Source organism: Xiphophorus hellerii, chromosome 5 (genome assembly GCF_003331165.1).
Source record: "Xiphophorus hellerii strain 12219 chromosome 5, Xiphophorus_hellerii-4.1, whole genome shotgun sequence".
Lineage (NCBI taxonomy): Eukaryota > Metazoa > Chordata > Actinopteri > Cyprinodontiformes > Poeciliidae > Xiphophorus > Xiphophorus hellerii.
Window position 1 is genome coordinate 20,600,156 of NC_045676.1, and position 17,806 is coordinate 20,617,961.

General features: G+C 39.4%; 2 protein-coding genes across 3 annotated transcripts; one reads left to right on the top strand and one right to left on the bottom strand.

The window, feature by feature from the left end:
* Window positions 1-1,654: 1,654 nt before the first annotated feature.
* ddx17 (DEAD-box helicase 17) lies at window positions 1,655-10,842 on the bottom strand. Its single transcript, XM_032562099.1, has 13 exons — window positions 10,511-10,842; window positions 8,836-8,998; window positions 8,593-8,689; window positions 8,192-8,325; window positions 7,836-7,901; window positions 7,604-7,745; window positions 7,370-7,530; window positions 7,074-7,246; window positions 6,859-6,969; window positions 6,706-6,767; window positions 6,055-6,114; window positions 3,784-4,017; window positions 1,655-2,766 (listed from the first exon to the last, which is right to left on the bottom strand). The coding sequence occupies exons 1-13, from the start codon at window positions 10,567-10,569 to the stop codon at window positions 2,267-2,269; spliced, it is 1,962 nt and encodes a 653-aa protein (XP_032417990.1). The 5' UTR covers window positions 10,570-10,842; the 3' UTR covers window positions 1,655-2,266.
* A 281-nt stretch (window positions 10,843-11,123) lies between these two features.
* ntan1 (N-terminal asparagine amidase) lies at window positions 11,124-17,060 on the top strand. Of its 2 annotated transcripts, XM_032562101.1 has the most exons (10): window positions 11,125-11,334; window positions 12,720-12,822; window positions 13,392-13,457; window positions 13,541-13,649; window positions 13,730-13,803; window positions 13,891-13,944; window positions 14,023-14,076; window positions 14,159-14,256; window positions 14,892-15,005; window positions 15,119-17,060. In XM_032562101.1, exons 1-10 carry the CDS (start codon window positions 11,254-11,256, stop codon window positions 15,287-15,289), a joined length of 924 nt encoding a protein of 307 aa, XP_032417992.1. In that variant the 5' UTR covers window positions 11,125-11,253; the 3' UTR covers window positions 15,290-17,060. The 2 variants fall into 2 exon arrangements, with proteins under 2 accessions (XP_032417991.1, XP_032417992.1); XM_032562100.1 differs by having other exon boundaries at window positions 11,124-11,334; window positions 13,891-14,076.
* The last annotated feature ends 746 nt before the right edge of the window (window positions 17,061-17,806 follow it).

Consider the following 17,806-nt stretch of genomic DNA (forward strand, 5'->3'; position numbering starts at 1 on the left):
GACACAGTTGTTGGCAAGCACTGCTGATCCACCTCATTTGCTTTTGCTACTCCTCCTGCATATGAAGGAGTAGCAAAAGCAGAAGGTTGGGCTCAGAGACATTAGAATAGGGGATATGAGCCTTTCCCATTATGATTGATGGACAAGATGGTTTGAACTTTATCCTCCACTGTTTAAACTTTATCCTCCACAGTGGAGGATAAAGGAGGTTTCTGAAGGAGGTTTCTGAATCCATGAAACCTCCTTTTTTAACTCATCTGGAATTTGGGATCACAATTCAGGTATTATTGGAGCTTTTCTTTTTTGTAATCAAAGCCATTTATAATCTATACTTTTTCAAACTGATCAAAATTTCTAGAAACGTCTAATTATCAAATTGCAACTGCCATTTTGCAGTTGCTGAGTCAACATAGCAACCATTAGACAATCAGTTTCACAGGGATGCCAGTAAAAACCCTTTTCAACTCTAGTGATCCAAAACACAAGGCTGTCGAGAGAAAATAAAGCATCTTTATCGGGGCTATAACTCATGTGTAATACAATGAGATGTAAGGGACAGTTTGGCTTTATCAAGCATAAATTAAGGATAAATCACAACTGAAAATATAGTAAAACATGAATATTTACAAATATCACACCTATTCTATCAGTTAGCAGTTAGAAATATTTCAGGTCAGTTGCTGCTGCTGAATGTTTTTCAGTGTTGTGCGAGTTTATGGTGTCTGATTGCTTCTATAGGTTAGGAGAGGAAACAAAGATGTGCTCTATGTGTTGCAACTTTTACAGTGGATGTTATACAATAATACATTTTGTGATAAAATTGCAGTATGCTGCCCTCTGTTGCTCTTACAAAACTATCGAGGACTGGATTATTTCCAACTCAAGTGTTGGAAATAATCCAGTCCTTGATAGTTTTCTTGTTTTATTTTTGCAACTCTTTGCTGGTTTGTTTTTCTTTCCTTTTGTTTTCTCTTCCTTTATTTTATTTTGTAAAACTGTCACAAAACACAAAAGTATACATCAGCTACAGATACAGAAAACAACCAGGCAAACACGCGACTCCCAATTCTCTCCAATTAGCTAACGATGTAGCTTTAAATATTGGTTGGGAAACGTAAAACTTTTCTACAAAATATTACACAATGCTGGAATAACGATTAATAAAATGAACTTACAGACAAATAGAGTCCCAAGGCACAAACGTGTCTGAAGGACAGACGAAGACACCGAGCGTACAGCTGGACGAGTTCTGCTTGACTGACCAAATTAAATATGTAAACAATGTCCACTAGGTGTCAGTAAGGTTCCATAGTTTAACTTACAATTTAAATACTTACAATTTAAATACTTAAGAAAACCTAAATGGAGTCAGCACATGCAGCTTTAGACTTCTAGTTTTGGAAGAGGGCCAAAAAAAGAAATCAAATTCTAGACTTTTCAGGTCATTATAGAAACCTTGCTTATATTGACTGTTTTTAAGATACATAAATAAAACTAGAATGACTTTCTAAAGAAAAATCACCTAATTCTGGAAATCAAAATATTACTATAGCCTACATATAATCGATTCCAAGAATATTCTGCTATTATGTGTGAAGCAGATCCAATAATTTACCTGATATTTCAGAATAAATTGCAAATTAAGACAAAAATGTATTGATTTAATTTGTTTATTTAGGAAAACACTGTAAAAAGAGCATCGTTGACAGAAAACAGGCAACAATATGTTTTTAGTTAAAGCTCAAAACACTACTTCACTTCTGACTTGCTACACAAAGGGAACATGTGGAGGCATGCATGATTAAATGTAACTAAATCTAATACAATACATAATAAAAAGGCAAAATAAAAGTTATCTAAAAGTGGTCATTGCCAAAACCAGTGAAGAGAAGATCAGAAACGGGTACTGTGAAGCTGTAATTGAAGTTATAAACAAAAGCCACCTTTTTCAAACTCAATAAGTCGAGTTGAACAAGTACAAAGATTAAGGAGGTGTTTGGAATGTGACTGTCTCTCTAACTCCTAAAGTTTGGCTGGTGAAGGAAAAAATATAAAATAAAAAAAGAGAGAGAAATCCCTTTTCCTCCTCCACAATACTCGGTTGGGGAAATTTAATTATTTGGGGTCCTTAAAACAAATTTTCTTTAAAACTCGTGTGAAAGTACAAGCCCTTACCTCATTGGATAGAACACTGTTTGGGAGACCACAACAATAAAACTGAGTTACAAACACTTGAACAAATTTACCCAGTACATGTTAATTATAACTATTTACGGGGTGGTTGTGGGCCTGGCGGTGGAGGGGGGGCAGCGGGGAAAGGAGGGAAAGGCGGCTGACCCATGAAGCCCATAAGTGGGGGCTGCGGCGGCGGGGGAAACTGCTGTGCCATCAACGGCTGCGGGGCGCCTGACGGCGGAGGGGGTGGAGGAGGGCCCTGGCCGAACTGGCCCTGCGGCTGGTTGGGTTGCTCCTGACCGCCGCCGGTCGGGGCTCCGCCGCGGGTGTTGTAGCCTCCGCCGTTGTTGTTGTTGTTGTAGTTCTGGTACTGATCCGAGCCGGCGTTGTAGTTGTTCCTGTGATCTCGGTTTCTGTCTCTGTAGGACGACGACGAGGAGCGGTCGTCGTCGCGGTTGTTGCGGCCGTCGCGGTTGAAGCCCCCGCGGCTGTCTTTGCCGCCTCCGCCGGAGCGCATGCGCCGATCGCACTCGTCTTGATACATTAGGTTAGGGTTGTTGGAGTTGCCGCCACGGTAACGCATCCTGCCACCTGCATATAACCCCCCCCCAAAAAACAATGAAAAGTAACATTTAGAATGGGCTTTTGCTTTCATCGCCTCAAAGAAACCTGATTATTAGCCTGAAAAGAGAGCTATTTAAAGCATCGTCACTCCACCATCTGCCCCGGAAGCACTATTCGAGCCATCAGCTCTTTCGCACATTTTTTATTTTTATTTATTTTGGCTCTAGTGGCCTTGTGTTGACAGGAAAGTGGAATATGAGTGAGCGGGAAGACATGCCGCAAAGGTCAATGGGCCAGGACTCGACCCTGTGATCCCCGTAGTGAGTACATGGGTCGAGCGCTTTACCTCTGCCCCACCGCCGCCGTCATTTGCGCATGTGCTAAAACTACTACTTCCAAATCACTGCTGTAGTTCAGCAAAGTAAAACTTTCTGAAATAATCTATTTCCCTAGACAATGTTATTTTTCCATTAATAAATAATTGTCATAATTATTAAGTTATAAGGTTATAATGCAGTAGAAAATTGTGTATTGGACTCACTGGACTGTAACGTATTTGTCAATGTCTTCTGGTAGGAGACCATTATTTTTGTAATTGTTTATTAGACTAACAAAAAGTGTTATCGGATTGTAAAAGACTATATCCCACAGTTTTATGTAAAATCCAAAAGTATTACTCCATCTTTCCTCGTGCTTGACTGTTGTATGCAGGCACATATGCTTGATTTTATTTCTCACATAATTAAACCCTTTTTATCTGTGTTTTATTATTGTCTTTAAAATATACTATATTTACGATTACAGTTAGATGCAAAAAGAATTTTAAAAAAAGACATCCTCCCGTGATCCTCCCACTTGCGTAAATGAGCTAACGGGATGGATCGTGCTTTCGGAATAGATTGTGAAGTGAGATGCATAACATAAGTCCAAAGCTGTTACTGAATTTTTCCTGAATAATTCAAAGAGAAATCAAATCAATTATATAGACTGATGTATATGTACACCACTGGTTGGCACTGCAAATAAAAATATAGCTCCTCCTACCGCCTCCACCTCCGCGGCTGGAGTCCACCAGCTGGAGCAGTTTTGGGTTTATAGCCTGCCGGGCTTCCTCCAGGACCCGGACCAGGTCTCTGGCCTGTCGCAGGTTTCCAGGGGTGAAGAAGGTGTAGGCGGTGCCCTTATTGGTACTGCGGGCCGTGCGCCCAATACGATGGACATAATCCTCAGAGGAGCTGGGATAGTCATAGTTGATGACGAACTTTACGTCTTCCACATCTTTGGGATAGACAGCAAAGGAAGTTCAAGAAGGGTAAAGGGCTTTTAGAGAACAGGAAGTGATGCATTTAATGAAATTCTAAAGAAAGCTGGGAGCTTTATGCCTATGAACGACTGAAGTCATCTATCAATGCAACAACATGTCTTGGTGTGAAGCAGAAAGATTGAAACAAATTGGAGTTCACTTACCGTGCAACAATCCACACATCCAAAGATTAATTTCAGAGACACAGCTTTACTATTCAACATGCCTTCAACGTTGCAAACTCACTTGATTTAAAGTGAGAACCGGCATGTAAAGAAACCATTTTAAGCCTCTGTGCTTTTCAGAGGACTCATGATTACTGGCCTAAACGTGGAAGGTAAGGAAGTCTGTTTCTCATTACAGAAGACGTGGGGCTCTGACAGCACTGCTGATCAATAAGTCTCCCATCTCCCCCTCCGTCACGAGAGGGAAGCCATTTAATAATTTATTACACAGTAACAATAGTGTGCTATGATTATTGAACCATGAACTCTTTTCTTTTGTAATATAAGCATAAAGGCAGAACCTGACTGTAGGGTGAGCTCGTGAAGGAGTTAAGACAAAGGGGTGTTGCGGTACTTACCCCCTGCAAGTTGTTTTTACAAAGGTTCCCCCTGATCAGTCCTGGTTCAAAGGGAAGGGCTGAGGGAGAGGGAGACTGGATTCCTCCCTCACCTTCTGCTCACTCCAGCAACGTCAGACGGGAGCAGAACCGTTAAACCCCAAAGGACACACCCACGCACACCCAATGGCTGGTTCTGTTGCTCTCTCGTCGCATTGCGGGACCCTCCTCACACCCTGGCCAGGACTGGATCCAGACGAGCCCGTCTAATTCTCTCTCCCCTGTCTGTCTGCTTTTTGGACCGACGGGCAGACATACAGGACCCTCAGGATGCTCCCAAGGAAGGCTCGTTGGATTTGCAAACTGACATTAATGGGGAATGGGGGGTTGGAGTCTCAATCTTTTTTTCTTTTTCTTAGTTCAGGAGAGTAATAGGGGCGTTAATCCCACTAAAGCTCACAAAGCTTGCCTTTTATAATGTGACTGAGGGGGACAGAGACAGCAGCACAGACTGTTACAGCTGCCGTGTGCTGCCAAACCCTGAGAGGAGAAGAGGGGAGAAGAAAACAAGGATAAAGTCATCGAAATTTGGTAAAAGTTTACAAAACTTTACTTATCCCCCCTTCTCAGAATATTCTACAGAAATGTCAGATGTTAAACTGTTCCTTTCCCCCCCCCCCCTCCATTTTCTTTTCAAAGCTATCTCCTAAACATACGGCTCTCTCCTGACGTGAAGGTTGAAAGATTTCGAGCAGAAAAATGTGAAACATGAGCAGCAATCCGAGGAGTTTATACTGACACCACACTAGGAGACATAAGAAAAGGTGCGCAGGACGTTGTGGGCCCACACACCCCTCCTTTCAGGCAGCGTGCCAGAGAGCCCCGCATGAAGGAAGCTTTTAAACTGCGGTAACAAGAAACAGACTATGAACCTGCTGGATCGAGAGGCTCGAAGCCTGCAGCTCTGTATGCTTCAGCCGACAACGTTACCAGGTTGTAACGTCTTATTTTTTTGGACTCATTCTGTTTTTTTTTCTTCTGTGATTTTCACATATCTGGCTGACAGCTGGACTTTCACTTGTACAATTTTTGTAAAAAAAGAAAAAAAACAAAAACAAAATATAAATAAAGAAAAACTCAATTTACGGACATTGTACCTAAAATTAATTTGAAGAAGTATACATGATTTCTGTTATTTTGTGAAAACAATACCTGCAAATAAGCTTGTGGGATATAAGTAATAATTCTCAAGCCTGCTTGCTGTACAAGAGTCATTTTTTACTAACTTGTTATACTTACCACCTGCTTGATTTAATTCAGAGCATTAACTGGGGATTATGGTTGACTTGAATACATGTAAATTCATTATTAGCTGAAGAACAAATTAAATGAGACAAATGATGCTGAGAACAGAAATCACAGGAAGTAAACAATGTGATCCCAGACATACCCAGACCCCGAGAGGCAACATCTGTCGCGATCAGGATAGGGGCCTTGCCGCTCCTGAATTCTGTGGAGTTGAAACGAAAACATGTAAGTTGAAAAAAAATGTTGCCAAATAGTTGATAAATCAAAATTAAAGGGAAGAGAGGAAACATCTTAAAGGAAGGAAAGTTTGATCATGCTAGGTGTGAGAGAATGTGACATTTCTTCTTTAGGTAAGAAATTAAACAGATGCAATATGTGAATTATTAGACTGATGACTAATGGATAATGGATTGTGGAAGGATTGGTGGAAAGACTGATAGCACAGAGACAGATGCACTGATGGAGAACACTTCTAAATGATAAAGAAAAAATGCCACACATGTATGTCCATATTCTATTTTCACATTTATTCAATGCTTAAAAATTACGTACATTCTATACTTTTAAAGACTTCAACCCAGAGAATGGTTTCATCTGTAGACTCTCATTTCATTTATTTATTTAAACTAGGACAATGCATATTAATCAACGTCAGCAGTGGGCATCAATCTAAATATGTCGGCGTTGGCACAAGAGATCATTTTTATCCGTAGTCCTAAGGTATGCATGATATGAAAGTTGACTTTCAGAGATGCCAACACCCTGACCTCTACTGTTTGTGATGTATTCTTACCAGTGAGAACCCAGTCTCTTTCTGGCTGGCTCTTGTCTCCATGGATACACATGGCTGGCCATCTAGGAACCAAAACCACATCGATTCAGCAAGTCAAACTCACACACTGAAAGCTGCCCACCACGTTTTTAAAGAGTCACAGATCCTCCTCACCCATCGCGCCTCATCCTCCGGGTGAGATCATCGCATCGTTTTTTGGTCTCCACAAAGATGATGGTTTTGTTCTCCTTCTCAGCCATTATCTCCTCCATCAGCTGAATAAGCCTGCATGCAGAGAGACAATGTTAGCAAATCAACTCAGAACCACCAGCGTGAGAAGATCAGACAATACAAAAGCAAATGATGTAGGTCGCATGCTTAAGTCTTACTTGTTGTCTTTTTCGGTCTCCATGCAGACATCGACGATCTGCAGAATGTTATGGTTGGCACTGAGCTCCAGAGCGCCAATGTTAATCTGGATGTATTCCCTTAAGAAGTCCTCGGCAAGCTGCCGAACCTCCTTTGGCCACGTTGCACTCCACATCAGGGTCTGTCTGTCAGGCTGAAAGAGACAAGAAAGCGATGGTTTTATACGAATTGGACAAAAATAAAAAAGCACCAAAACACCCTCACTTATCAATGGTCATTTGAAAATAGCAAAACTACATAACCGCAGCCGCCTTACTCTGATTTGTTCAACAATCTTGCGAATCTGCGGCTCAAAGCCCATATCCAACATGCGGTCGGCCTCGTCCAGCACTAAATAAGTGCAGCGGCGCAGGTTGGTCTTCCCTGCCTCCAGGAAGTCAATGAGGCGACCCGGCGTGGCGATGCAGATCTCAACGCCTACGGTCGGATATGAACAGAATGTCAGAAACAGTCAAAATCCAAACAGTCCACATTAGCCCACCACACCCACCTCTCTCAAGGTCTCGAATCTGTGGGCCTTTGGGTGCGCCGCCGTACACGCAGGTGCTCTTGATGCGGGAGGACTTGCCATAGTCGTAGGCAACCTGCTGGACCTGCTGAGCCAGCTCTCTGGTGGGTGCAAGGACCAGACACTGAGAACAGAGGAAGACGAAGGAGAAAGGGATAAATGACAAGGGTTCTGTGCACTGAAATGTTTAGACTGAACTCTCTCCTGCACTCACTATGGGGCCATCCCCTCTCTCCAGGTAGGGCTGGTGGTTGATATGTACGATAGCAGGAAGGAGGTACTGCAAGGGGGAAAAAAAGAAGCAATAAGTTGTTAGAACTGCTTTCACAATATTTGCCAAAAATTTAGATTCAAAACATTAAATATTAACTTAAGTTACTTCCATTTTGCTTACAAAGTCTAGGTTATTTATGATACTAATTATACACCATGAATTACTTTTTTACTTTAATCTGTCTCTTTTGTTCATATTTCAGAATCCCTCACAGATTTCCACCTATCAGAGATCAAATTAAATGTTAAAAATGATTTGAATACATTATTGACAAGATCATGAAGCGAAATCCTTACAGCCAGCGTCTTCCCAGAGCCAGTCTGTGCTATTCCCACCATGTCCTTGCCGCTCAAGGCCACAGGGAAACCCTGGGCTTGGATGGCTGTGGGCTCCTTGAAGTTCTGCTGCACCAGGACATCCATCACATACTCTGCAAGAGGCAAAGGCAGGAGACAGTTAAACTCGGCCATTTAAATGTTACTGAAAGCGATCTGTCTGGGTTTTTCTAAAAAAAAAAATATATGTATATGTTGCTGATTTGTGCGTGACATTTAAATAATAGAGGATGTTTACGAACGTAAAAGAATGAGTAAACGTGCTAAATTGAGGCAAATAAGGTTTTATGGAATTAGACATTTTTATTTATTTTTACAGCAAAAAACTTTATGAAAGATGGAGTAAAAAGGAGCTAACTCACGAGGAAACTGAGCATGATGAAAAGCAGTTACTGGGTTTGGACAGCCAGAGCCTCTGATGGTGATCTCCTTCTTCCTGCGAAACTCCTCCACATCATACTAGATATGGAAGCAAAAAAGAAAAATAAGCATTCCAAAAAAAAATTTACACATAACCAAACAGCTTGTTATTATTATTATTATTATATTTTTAATGATGGTGTGTGAGCAAGTACAAAGAAAAGAAGAAAAAAAAAAAAACCTACCTGACCCATGCGTTGGACTTCAACGTGTTCAGTGTAGAAGTTCTTTTCAAATTTTGGCAACTCATCTAAGTTCCACCTCTTTTTGCGGAGACGCTCACCAGGATTTCCAAACTTCATAGGCGGCGGTCCGCTGCGGCCACCCATGCCCCCTCCAAACCGTGGTCTGAGAGAGGTAAAGCAAAAGAAATTAGGATGCAAACCAATTATTACACAAATTAAGTCTATCTAACCATACCCATTTCTGAACCTTTCTAAAGTACTTTAGAGTAGATAAGTGTTTTTAATCAGTAACTCAACATCAAAGAATCTTGTTTGTGAAGCTTGTGAAGTTATTGGCATATTTACATGTGCTATACTGGTGTGGAGTTATGAAATACATTTGCAAGTCAGTACATTTATGTCTACGTTTTAAAAAAAACACATTTTAAGTCATTTCAGCGCTGCTTTGCTGTATCGGATCGGTATCAGCCGATGCTATATATATATATATATATATATATATATATATATATATATATATATATATATATATTCAAATATCTGAATCCATACTGGAAGTGAAAAAAGTGGAATGGTGCCTCTCTAGTAAAAATCAGGAAATAGTTATCCATTTCCTCCCCTTTATGCTTTCATATTAAGTCTGAAGCTAAAAGTATTCAAAATGGCCAATGCTAACTTGATTTAAATTATTAAATGCCTGTGTAAAATTGACCCAAATTGAATTAAACATTACTAAATGTAAACTGGAGCAATTTGCCTTGTCATCTTTAGTGTCTTGAGACAGCATTTGTAGTTCATGGGTTCTATGAAGAAGTCTGTGTAAAATGAGGGAACAGTGTGTTGGCAAGCTACCAAAGCCTGGCATCATCAACGAGGGACATTCTGCCTATTGCTCTTCTATTCTCTTGGACAGATCTGTTGTATCCCTTCCCCCCATTTTCTTTTAGCTTCTTAAGATGTGCATATTTTACAGATGTGTTGTCTTAATTATAATCAATTAAGAATTTAGCAATGGAACTTGACTTAATGCAATGTTTTGATCGTTGATTCTATGTTGCATGACTGTGTTTTTATGATGTAAAGCACTTTGAAATGCCTTGCTGCTGAAATGTGCTGTACAAATAAAATTTGATTAATTGATATACCTTTTAAAACTAAACTATTTTTAGTAAAACAAAGTAGTAAGTCAACCGAGTTATTAATGTCAATTCTACACTGCAGTATCTAATTAGAACTCCTTCAAAAAATTTTAATTACCTAAATCAAACACCATTACTTTACTGCAGCCCAAAATCTAGTGCAAATTATTTGCACAAGATCAGACGTGAAATAAAACTTTTACAATAGTTGAAAGACTTGAGTGAGAAGGAAAACATGACCCACACCACAGATAGGCCAACTTTGAAGCAATTGTATGGGGTTCCACAAACACGCTGTTAGCATTTTCAGTCCTTTGTGGTAATGTTATTTTCAATTTACACTTTACCTAACTTTATTCGTCGACTGATCGGGTGTTTTTTGACGATGTAAATATTAACTGGAATGGATCTTTAAGCGTTAGCTTAGCTTTTGTTTGTGTGTTCCTTTCATCCATGCAAAGCTATATTTGAAGCTCAAACATTAAGTAACACTATATATATATATATATATATTTTGCTAAATCTGAAAAACGTACCTGTCTCGTCCACGATCTCTGTCTCTGTCCCTGTCTCCGTACGAGGAGCCCCCTCTCATTTCGATAAAATAGCCCTTTTGGTAGATTTGTCGCTAGCTAGAACGATGGTTAGCCGCAGTAGGTTCGACGACAGAAGCGTAAAAATGAGCGGGCACACAACAAATAATTTTTACTTTATTTGTAACAGCTGAAATAAGAAGATAAAACGAGTAACACGGGGATTATTGAGCAACTCTAAACACGTCGCCAGTCGCCCTGTTTGTTTCCTACCAGCGAAAGACATCGACTTCGGCCTAATGGCTAGTAAAACTACGTAGCGCCTTTTCAAAACAAACATCAGGACGTACGCAATTTGCCTAAGTAATAATGGAGAATCTCACTCCGTGAAAACGTTGGCGCTTTAAGACTCTCGGTATGTATGCGTCTGTTGCGGCTCAAAAACAGCAAAAGTGCACTGTGCAGCAAAAAAAATCATTGTTCCTATGTCTAAAGATATTTTTTTATAAAACAAAATTTGGTTTTACATATTTGAACAAGAAAAGAGACGCGTTGCAAAACCATAAGCGGTCAGTAGATGGCGACTATGCCAGACTTTGTTTAAAAAGAAGCACTATTTAAAACGAAAAAGACTGCGATCATTTCAGGAAGTTCTGTTTTATAGTGAACCAATACTGATACCGAAGTTATTGGTGTTCTTGTAGCATAATACCGAACTGGTTTGGAAGCGGACCAGGTTGAAGGACATGCCTTTGTTTTTTCAGAACAGAGAATTAGATTGCTTCAGATCAACAGCGGAATTATTCGACAAATATCCACATTTACAGGTTTGTTTCCTGAAACTGTCTGGTTTTATGTGACCGTGTTACTTTTGGCATTTATTTCCCACATTACAACTGTTCTTTCACCGTAAGACAATTGTTATTACGGTATCTGTTTCACGTCTAAACATAAAATAGAACATTAATTGCACCCGGCCATTTTTTATGTGGACCTACTGTGTCTTTTATAAAGTGAGTATAATGATTACTTCTCTGAAACACAAGAAAGTGCTGCAGGATCCTATCAATCTGGGAAGGTAGGGACGGTAAGGACAATTCTGTAGGTTAAAAAATGGAAGAAGGAAAAGAGACATTAAAGGGATATAAATGTATAATAATGATAGAAATGTACACATTTTGTGTGGGTTGCATTTTATGTTACATTTGTCTGTTTATCCATCCATCCTGTTCAGTTCAATTTATTTATTTAGCAGCAATTTACAATTGTTATTTCAATGGACTTTACAAGGCAAACAGATATAGCTGGTGTAAAGAAATACACAATCAATTCAATCCAATCATATAGTACATTTTCATTAACCATATTCCAATTTCATCCTATTCAGAATACAGTACTATCAAGTTCAGTTTATCACCCCAATTGGGACAAAATATTATCCATTTAAAGAAATAAATTCAGTTGCAAAAAGTCACAGATTTCGCAGCAGTGCCTATTCCTGCTGGGAGCGGACAGTTGATCGCATTAACCTTTGCAGCAATTACCTATACTGGAAATGGATTGATTGACATTGGTTATGAAAGGATTGTGGGCCCAGTGTCCTTTTTCAAACTGTTTCTGACAGAAAATAAACTGAAAAGAGAAAGAGTTGAAGAGATTAAACAAAGATCCTGAGACCAGGAAGCAAACCCCAGATGGCAAAGATGGCACTAATATATACTTTCAGGAAGACATTCTTTTAATAGGAATAATAAACTCCTACGGGACCCAGCTCAATGTACCCAACTGTCTGCTCTGAGGTCCAACTATTCATTCATTCTATTTGGTGTAATTTGTAGATTCAAAAAATGTCTCAAGTAAATAGATACTGACTGTATACATACTTTAAAAAATGGTTAAGAGGGATTTGAGAACTCATGAAACTGCAGTCTATATAAATGACATAAAAATAAGTTGCGCCTAAATTTTCAGAGTTGTAAAATTGTTCATACACAGTAATTATAAAATATTAAGATATGACCATGATGAAATATGAATAAAACCTTATGAGTAGGACCCACATAGCATTTCAAGAAAGACTTTTTTCTCCTACAAAATGTATTTCTGACTCATAGAAATAAAATAATGCTTACTGTCACTAGACTGACTTTTGGTTTGTATTTATTTTAGAGTTAAATCCAGGAAAAAACAAGAGTTTAATTTTGTTTTGCAGGAAAATGCAAAAGCATTTCGCTCCAAGCCACGTGTTGATGTAGATCCGAAGCACCTTCTGTATGTTCAGCAGAGAGAGTTTGCAGCGACAACTCCAGCAGACAGTGAGTACACCTGCTGCTCACGATGACAAATCACAGTCATGCATTTAAGAACCTGAATTATCTTCTGAATTTTGAATTGACATCCATGTATTACTGAGAAAAGAAACTGTGTCACAAAGACTAGTTACATTTATGCTGAGATTAGATTACAAACAGCTGGGTTCTGTTTACTACTTATGTTAGTTCTGGTTACACAGGGTTTTATTTAGGGGCTCACGAGTATTAGGGGCTGAATAAAAATGCATGGCATACTTTTCAGATCTGAAAAGAGTCTGCATTTTTTTAATTAATGATTTTGATAACTATTCATTATTTGCCAGCCACTCCATAATTATGAGTTACTTTGCTGGTCCGACATACAACATCCAAATAAAATACATTAAAGTTTGTGGTCTTAAAGAGTCAAAACATTTAAGGGTTATGGGCAGCTGTTCATAATGGATTTGATGGATTTTTCACCTACTTTTTTCTCTCTCTCTCCATGTGGTGTAAGATCAGTGCTTTTGTCTGTGTGACTTTACAATTTGAACTCTAATCAGTTTCATTGGTTCTGGTCAAATATTTCACAGACTGCGTTTCGATCCTTGGATCAGATGATGCTACCACCTGCCACTTGGTCGTGCTGCGACACACCGGTACTGTACTTCTACCAGATTCCTACTGTGCGTTACATCTGCCTGTAAGCTAAAGGATTCTCAATTGTTTCATTACTTGGCAGGTAGTGGAGCTGTCTGTCTGTCTCACCTCGATGGCTCCAGCACCAGGACTGAGGTCCAGCTCACTATGAAAGCCGTCACATCACTGAGTAACGGCTGTAATGAGGGCAGGCACGTCATACATGCACAAGTACGAGTTCAAAGTTCATAATTTCCCATTAACATTTGTTTCACTTTGTGCTGCCATCTAGATTTGAGCTGCATCTAGTTGGAGGGTTTGATGACGATGACAAAAGATCTCATAAACTCAGCCTTAACATCCTGGGTAGGTTAATAAAGTTCTCTATAGTATGTTGTTCGTGGACATAATCTCAAAATCGCCAAATTGACATGTGCTGCTTTTACTTTATAGCAGCGTTCCAGAAACAGAAGGATCACATTCACCTGGAGACATGTTGCATCACAGGTTTTATATGTTTTCTATCTTTTGTAAATACTGTAGTTGGACATTCTGATTTCTCAGTCACAATTCTTTCTGTTGTAGAGATGAACAATGTAGTTGACAAGGGAATTCATAAACCGATAGTATATGGAATAGGTGAGTGGCAGATGTGTGGCAAAGAAACAAGTAATATGCATATATGTCATATGTTATTGGTAATAACTTTGAGTCTGTCTAGGTGTAAATGTTAAAACAGGGGAAGTGTTCCCTGCCTCATTCCCTCATAAAGGACCTGCAGAGATGCTACGGTCGGCACGGACCTTCACTGGAGGAGAGGTAAAAACTAAGTCCCACCTAGTCCAGTCAAAGCCCAGCTCTAAAGTTAAGTTGAAAATATACTGTATATGTCAACACTTAAAAATTTAAATGTTCAAAGGCAGCTTCAATCCAGTCTGACTGAACTTGAGCTGCTCTGCAAAGAAGAATGAGCTAAAAGTCAATGTGTCTACATGTCTATGGCTGGTAGAGACATGTCCCAAAAGATTTGTATTTGTATTTGTAGCACCATTGAAATATGCATTTACAGTGTCAGGTGGACTGAATACATAGGCACTCTACAATTTTCAGATGTTAGTTTGTAAAACAGGCAAAAAAAAGAAACAACTCAAAAAACATTCCCTTCCATATTGCCTTTAAGCACTACTTTGAGTTGATCTGATGCATAAAATCCCAACAGAAAGCAGTGAATTTTGTGGTTGTGACATGACAAAACAAAACCAAAGATCTTGGGGCATAAATAGTTTAAAATGCCTAATACTTTTATTATTATTTCTTTCGGTTTACTGTTTAATGCCATCTTTAGCTGTAAATGCTATTGTCCTTATGATGTAAATTTGCACGCATAGTCTCATTTTTAAGGGACTGAAGCTAGACTACACATTGATTTTTAATCAAATATCTCTTCTTTACAGATGACTGACATTTATGACTCAAGACATGGACTTATTAAAGTTGGACCATGCCAGTGGAGTCCTGATTTGGAAATTGCCTTCTGGTTGTCACAAAGTGATGCCACTATTTTAAAGGTAACATAATGCCTGGGAAGTACTGAACCTCTGAAGGTGACCAGAACAACACTGGGAGAATAAACAGTATAGCGAGTTATATAAATAAATTTTTTTTTTTTCTGTGTTTGTAGTACCTGTCCACGTCTCCGTTTGCTGAACCGCCGCACTTTGTCCAGCACATTAAGTCCACCATCCAGTTCCTTTTGTCGCATCCAAACTCTGACAGCCTGTTCCCGGGAGGTCAGCCGCACCTCTACCACCGGACGGAGAGCGGTAGCTGGGAGAGGCTTGTCCAGTCATAACAAGTCACAGCTGAACCTTTAAATGCTATTTGACTGTTTTTCTGTTTTCCAATGGAAACACTGTGACCCCTTTTCAATCAGAGTATTTTCTCAAGGATCCAATCCCAGACCAGCGCTTTGCAAATGTATTCATACCACATGGATCATTTCCGATTGGCTCCTCTGAGTAAAGCCAGTTTTGTATTTGCATTTTGCAGATTGGATGGAGGGTTTTTGTGAATATCATTTTTCAAGTCTACAGATTCTTTTAGATTAGCTTGAGGATTTTGATTGGGATATTTTAACACGCAAGTATACTTTGATCTAAACCATTGCTCAAGCCAACACACATTATTTACGTATTATCTAAGCCAACACAGCTTGTGTAAATAGTTAAATTACTCTCCTAAAGTTCTGGAGGAGTTGTGTTGAACCACGGAAAGACCTAGAACTTGCAGAATACCGGACCCTGAGGACTTACTTTGGTATGTCTGGTTTAGATTGAATGTTAATGTCTTGACCGGTTAACAGTTATGATTTAACTGTTTTCTGGGGGGCCCTGGTTTTCACGATGCTGTTTGTTCACTAACGCACACTATCAAACCTCCGAGGCCTTCATAGAACAGCTCGATTTAAACTGATTTATATTTACTCATATGAGGAATTAGGGCTGGGCGATATGACTTCAAAATTAAATCTCAGATTTCGTCATTCCAGATCCGATATTGTTTTTTTCTTGCTTTCTTTTCTTTAAAAGAAAAAAGAGAAAATATTTTCAAAAAGTGGCTTTTGTCATTCTTTTTGTGAGTTGTACGAGGGTGTATTAGGGCCAGGCAACACAATTTTAAAAATTGTTTAATTGCGAGAATATAGTCATAATATTAGCAGAATAAAGACTAATTTTACTAGAAGAACGTCTTAAAGTTGCAATAAAAAGTTGTTTTTATGAAATATAAGCTTCTAAAGAGTTAGTTGGCTACCTAAATCCATGTAGATTTTTCTTCAGAATAGACAGTCGTTTGCACAATTGTTTCAAAGTCCTGTTGCTGATAATAATTTGATGCTGGTGTGTTAAAAGATGAGGTATTTTCTTATCTGTAAAACTTATACCAGAGTATAACCTCGTACACATAAACAGAAGCTGTAAAACCTGTCCAGCAAGATGGCCGGCCTTGGGTCTGCTGACATCACTCTGAACTATAGAAACCCAAGAAATAAATTGTTGAAGATTTAATTTTGCCCAAAAATGAAATCTTCAAAAACCCAAATTTAGATTGATCGATAAAATGTATTCATCGTCCAGCCCTAGGAGGAATGTATTGGTGATTATGTGACTTGTGAATATATTTGCTTGCTCTGTGTTTTATTTGGGGGTATCTGCGTATTAGGACCTGTATGAATATGTTTACCACACTTCTGAGGTTTTTATTGGTTAAGGAGAATGGGATATTTTCATTTTCCTTCAACATTTCAACATTATAGTTATGCACTACCTTATGTTGGTCTGTCTGTCTAAATTAATGGAAGCTTCTTTTTCAAGGTGCAGCACATTACCTCTCCAGGCTCATATGGTAACAAGATGTATCCATTGGTCCACTGGATTGCTGTGCATGGTTTCATAACTATACCAGTTTGTGGTTTAACTTTGCCTTAGTGTTGGCCGGTTTCACACTGCAGTCCAAAAGAAGGCGACACTTTGCCCTTATTTTCTTTCAAAGTAAAGAAGATTTTTGGGGGGATGGGTTCACCACAGCTCTAATGAAAGCCCTACACTGAGTAATAAATGGCCCTTTTCACACTGTTTCCTAAAAACAAGCGCCCTTACTGATTTTCTTCTGTACCTGCTGATGATGAATACTCAGTTGATCTTTCTTGGTGCCACCTTTTCATGGTTCATGTTTAGTCGGTGGGTTTATATTGTTTCACAGGTTTATATATTGATGTTTTGGGAGTTTTTTTTATGTGAGAACATGTTTTTCCGTACTATATTCCCTATGTATCCACTGTTTCAGTTTAACTTGTGGAAATTGTAGTTTTGGTTTATATTAGCAGAGTGTGAGTTTGACTCTTTCTGCTGCCAAAACATCAGATCTTCAAGAAAAACATTACCCACGCAGGATTTCTGAAGAGAACCAAAGTGTTACCACAAACAGTACTACACAGTAAAACACTTTTACAGAAAGCCAAGGGAACTTCTGTTTAATGGAAAAGTCCATTTAAAACCGTCCATCCATTTTCTAACACCCTTGTCCCTAGTGGGGTCAGGAGGGCTGCTGGTGTCTATCTCCAGCTAACGTTCCGGGCGAGAGGTGGGGTCACCCTGGACAGGTCGCCAGTCTGTCGTAGGGCAACACAGAGACAGACAGGACACACAACCATGCACACACACACACACACACCTAGGGAGAATATAGAAAGACTAATTTACCTGACAGTCATGTTTTTGTGGGAGGAAGCCAGCATACCCAGTGAGAACCCATGCACAGGGAGAACATGCAAACTCCATGCAGAAAGACCCCGGGCCGGGAATCGAACCCA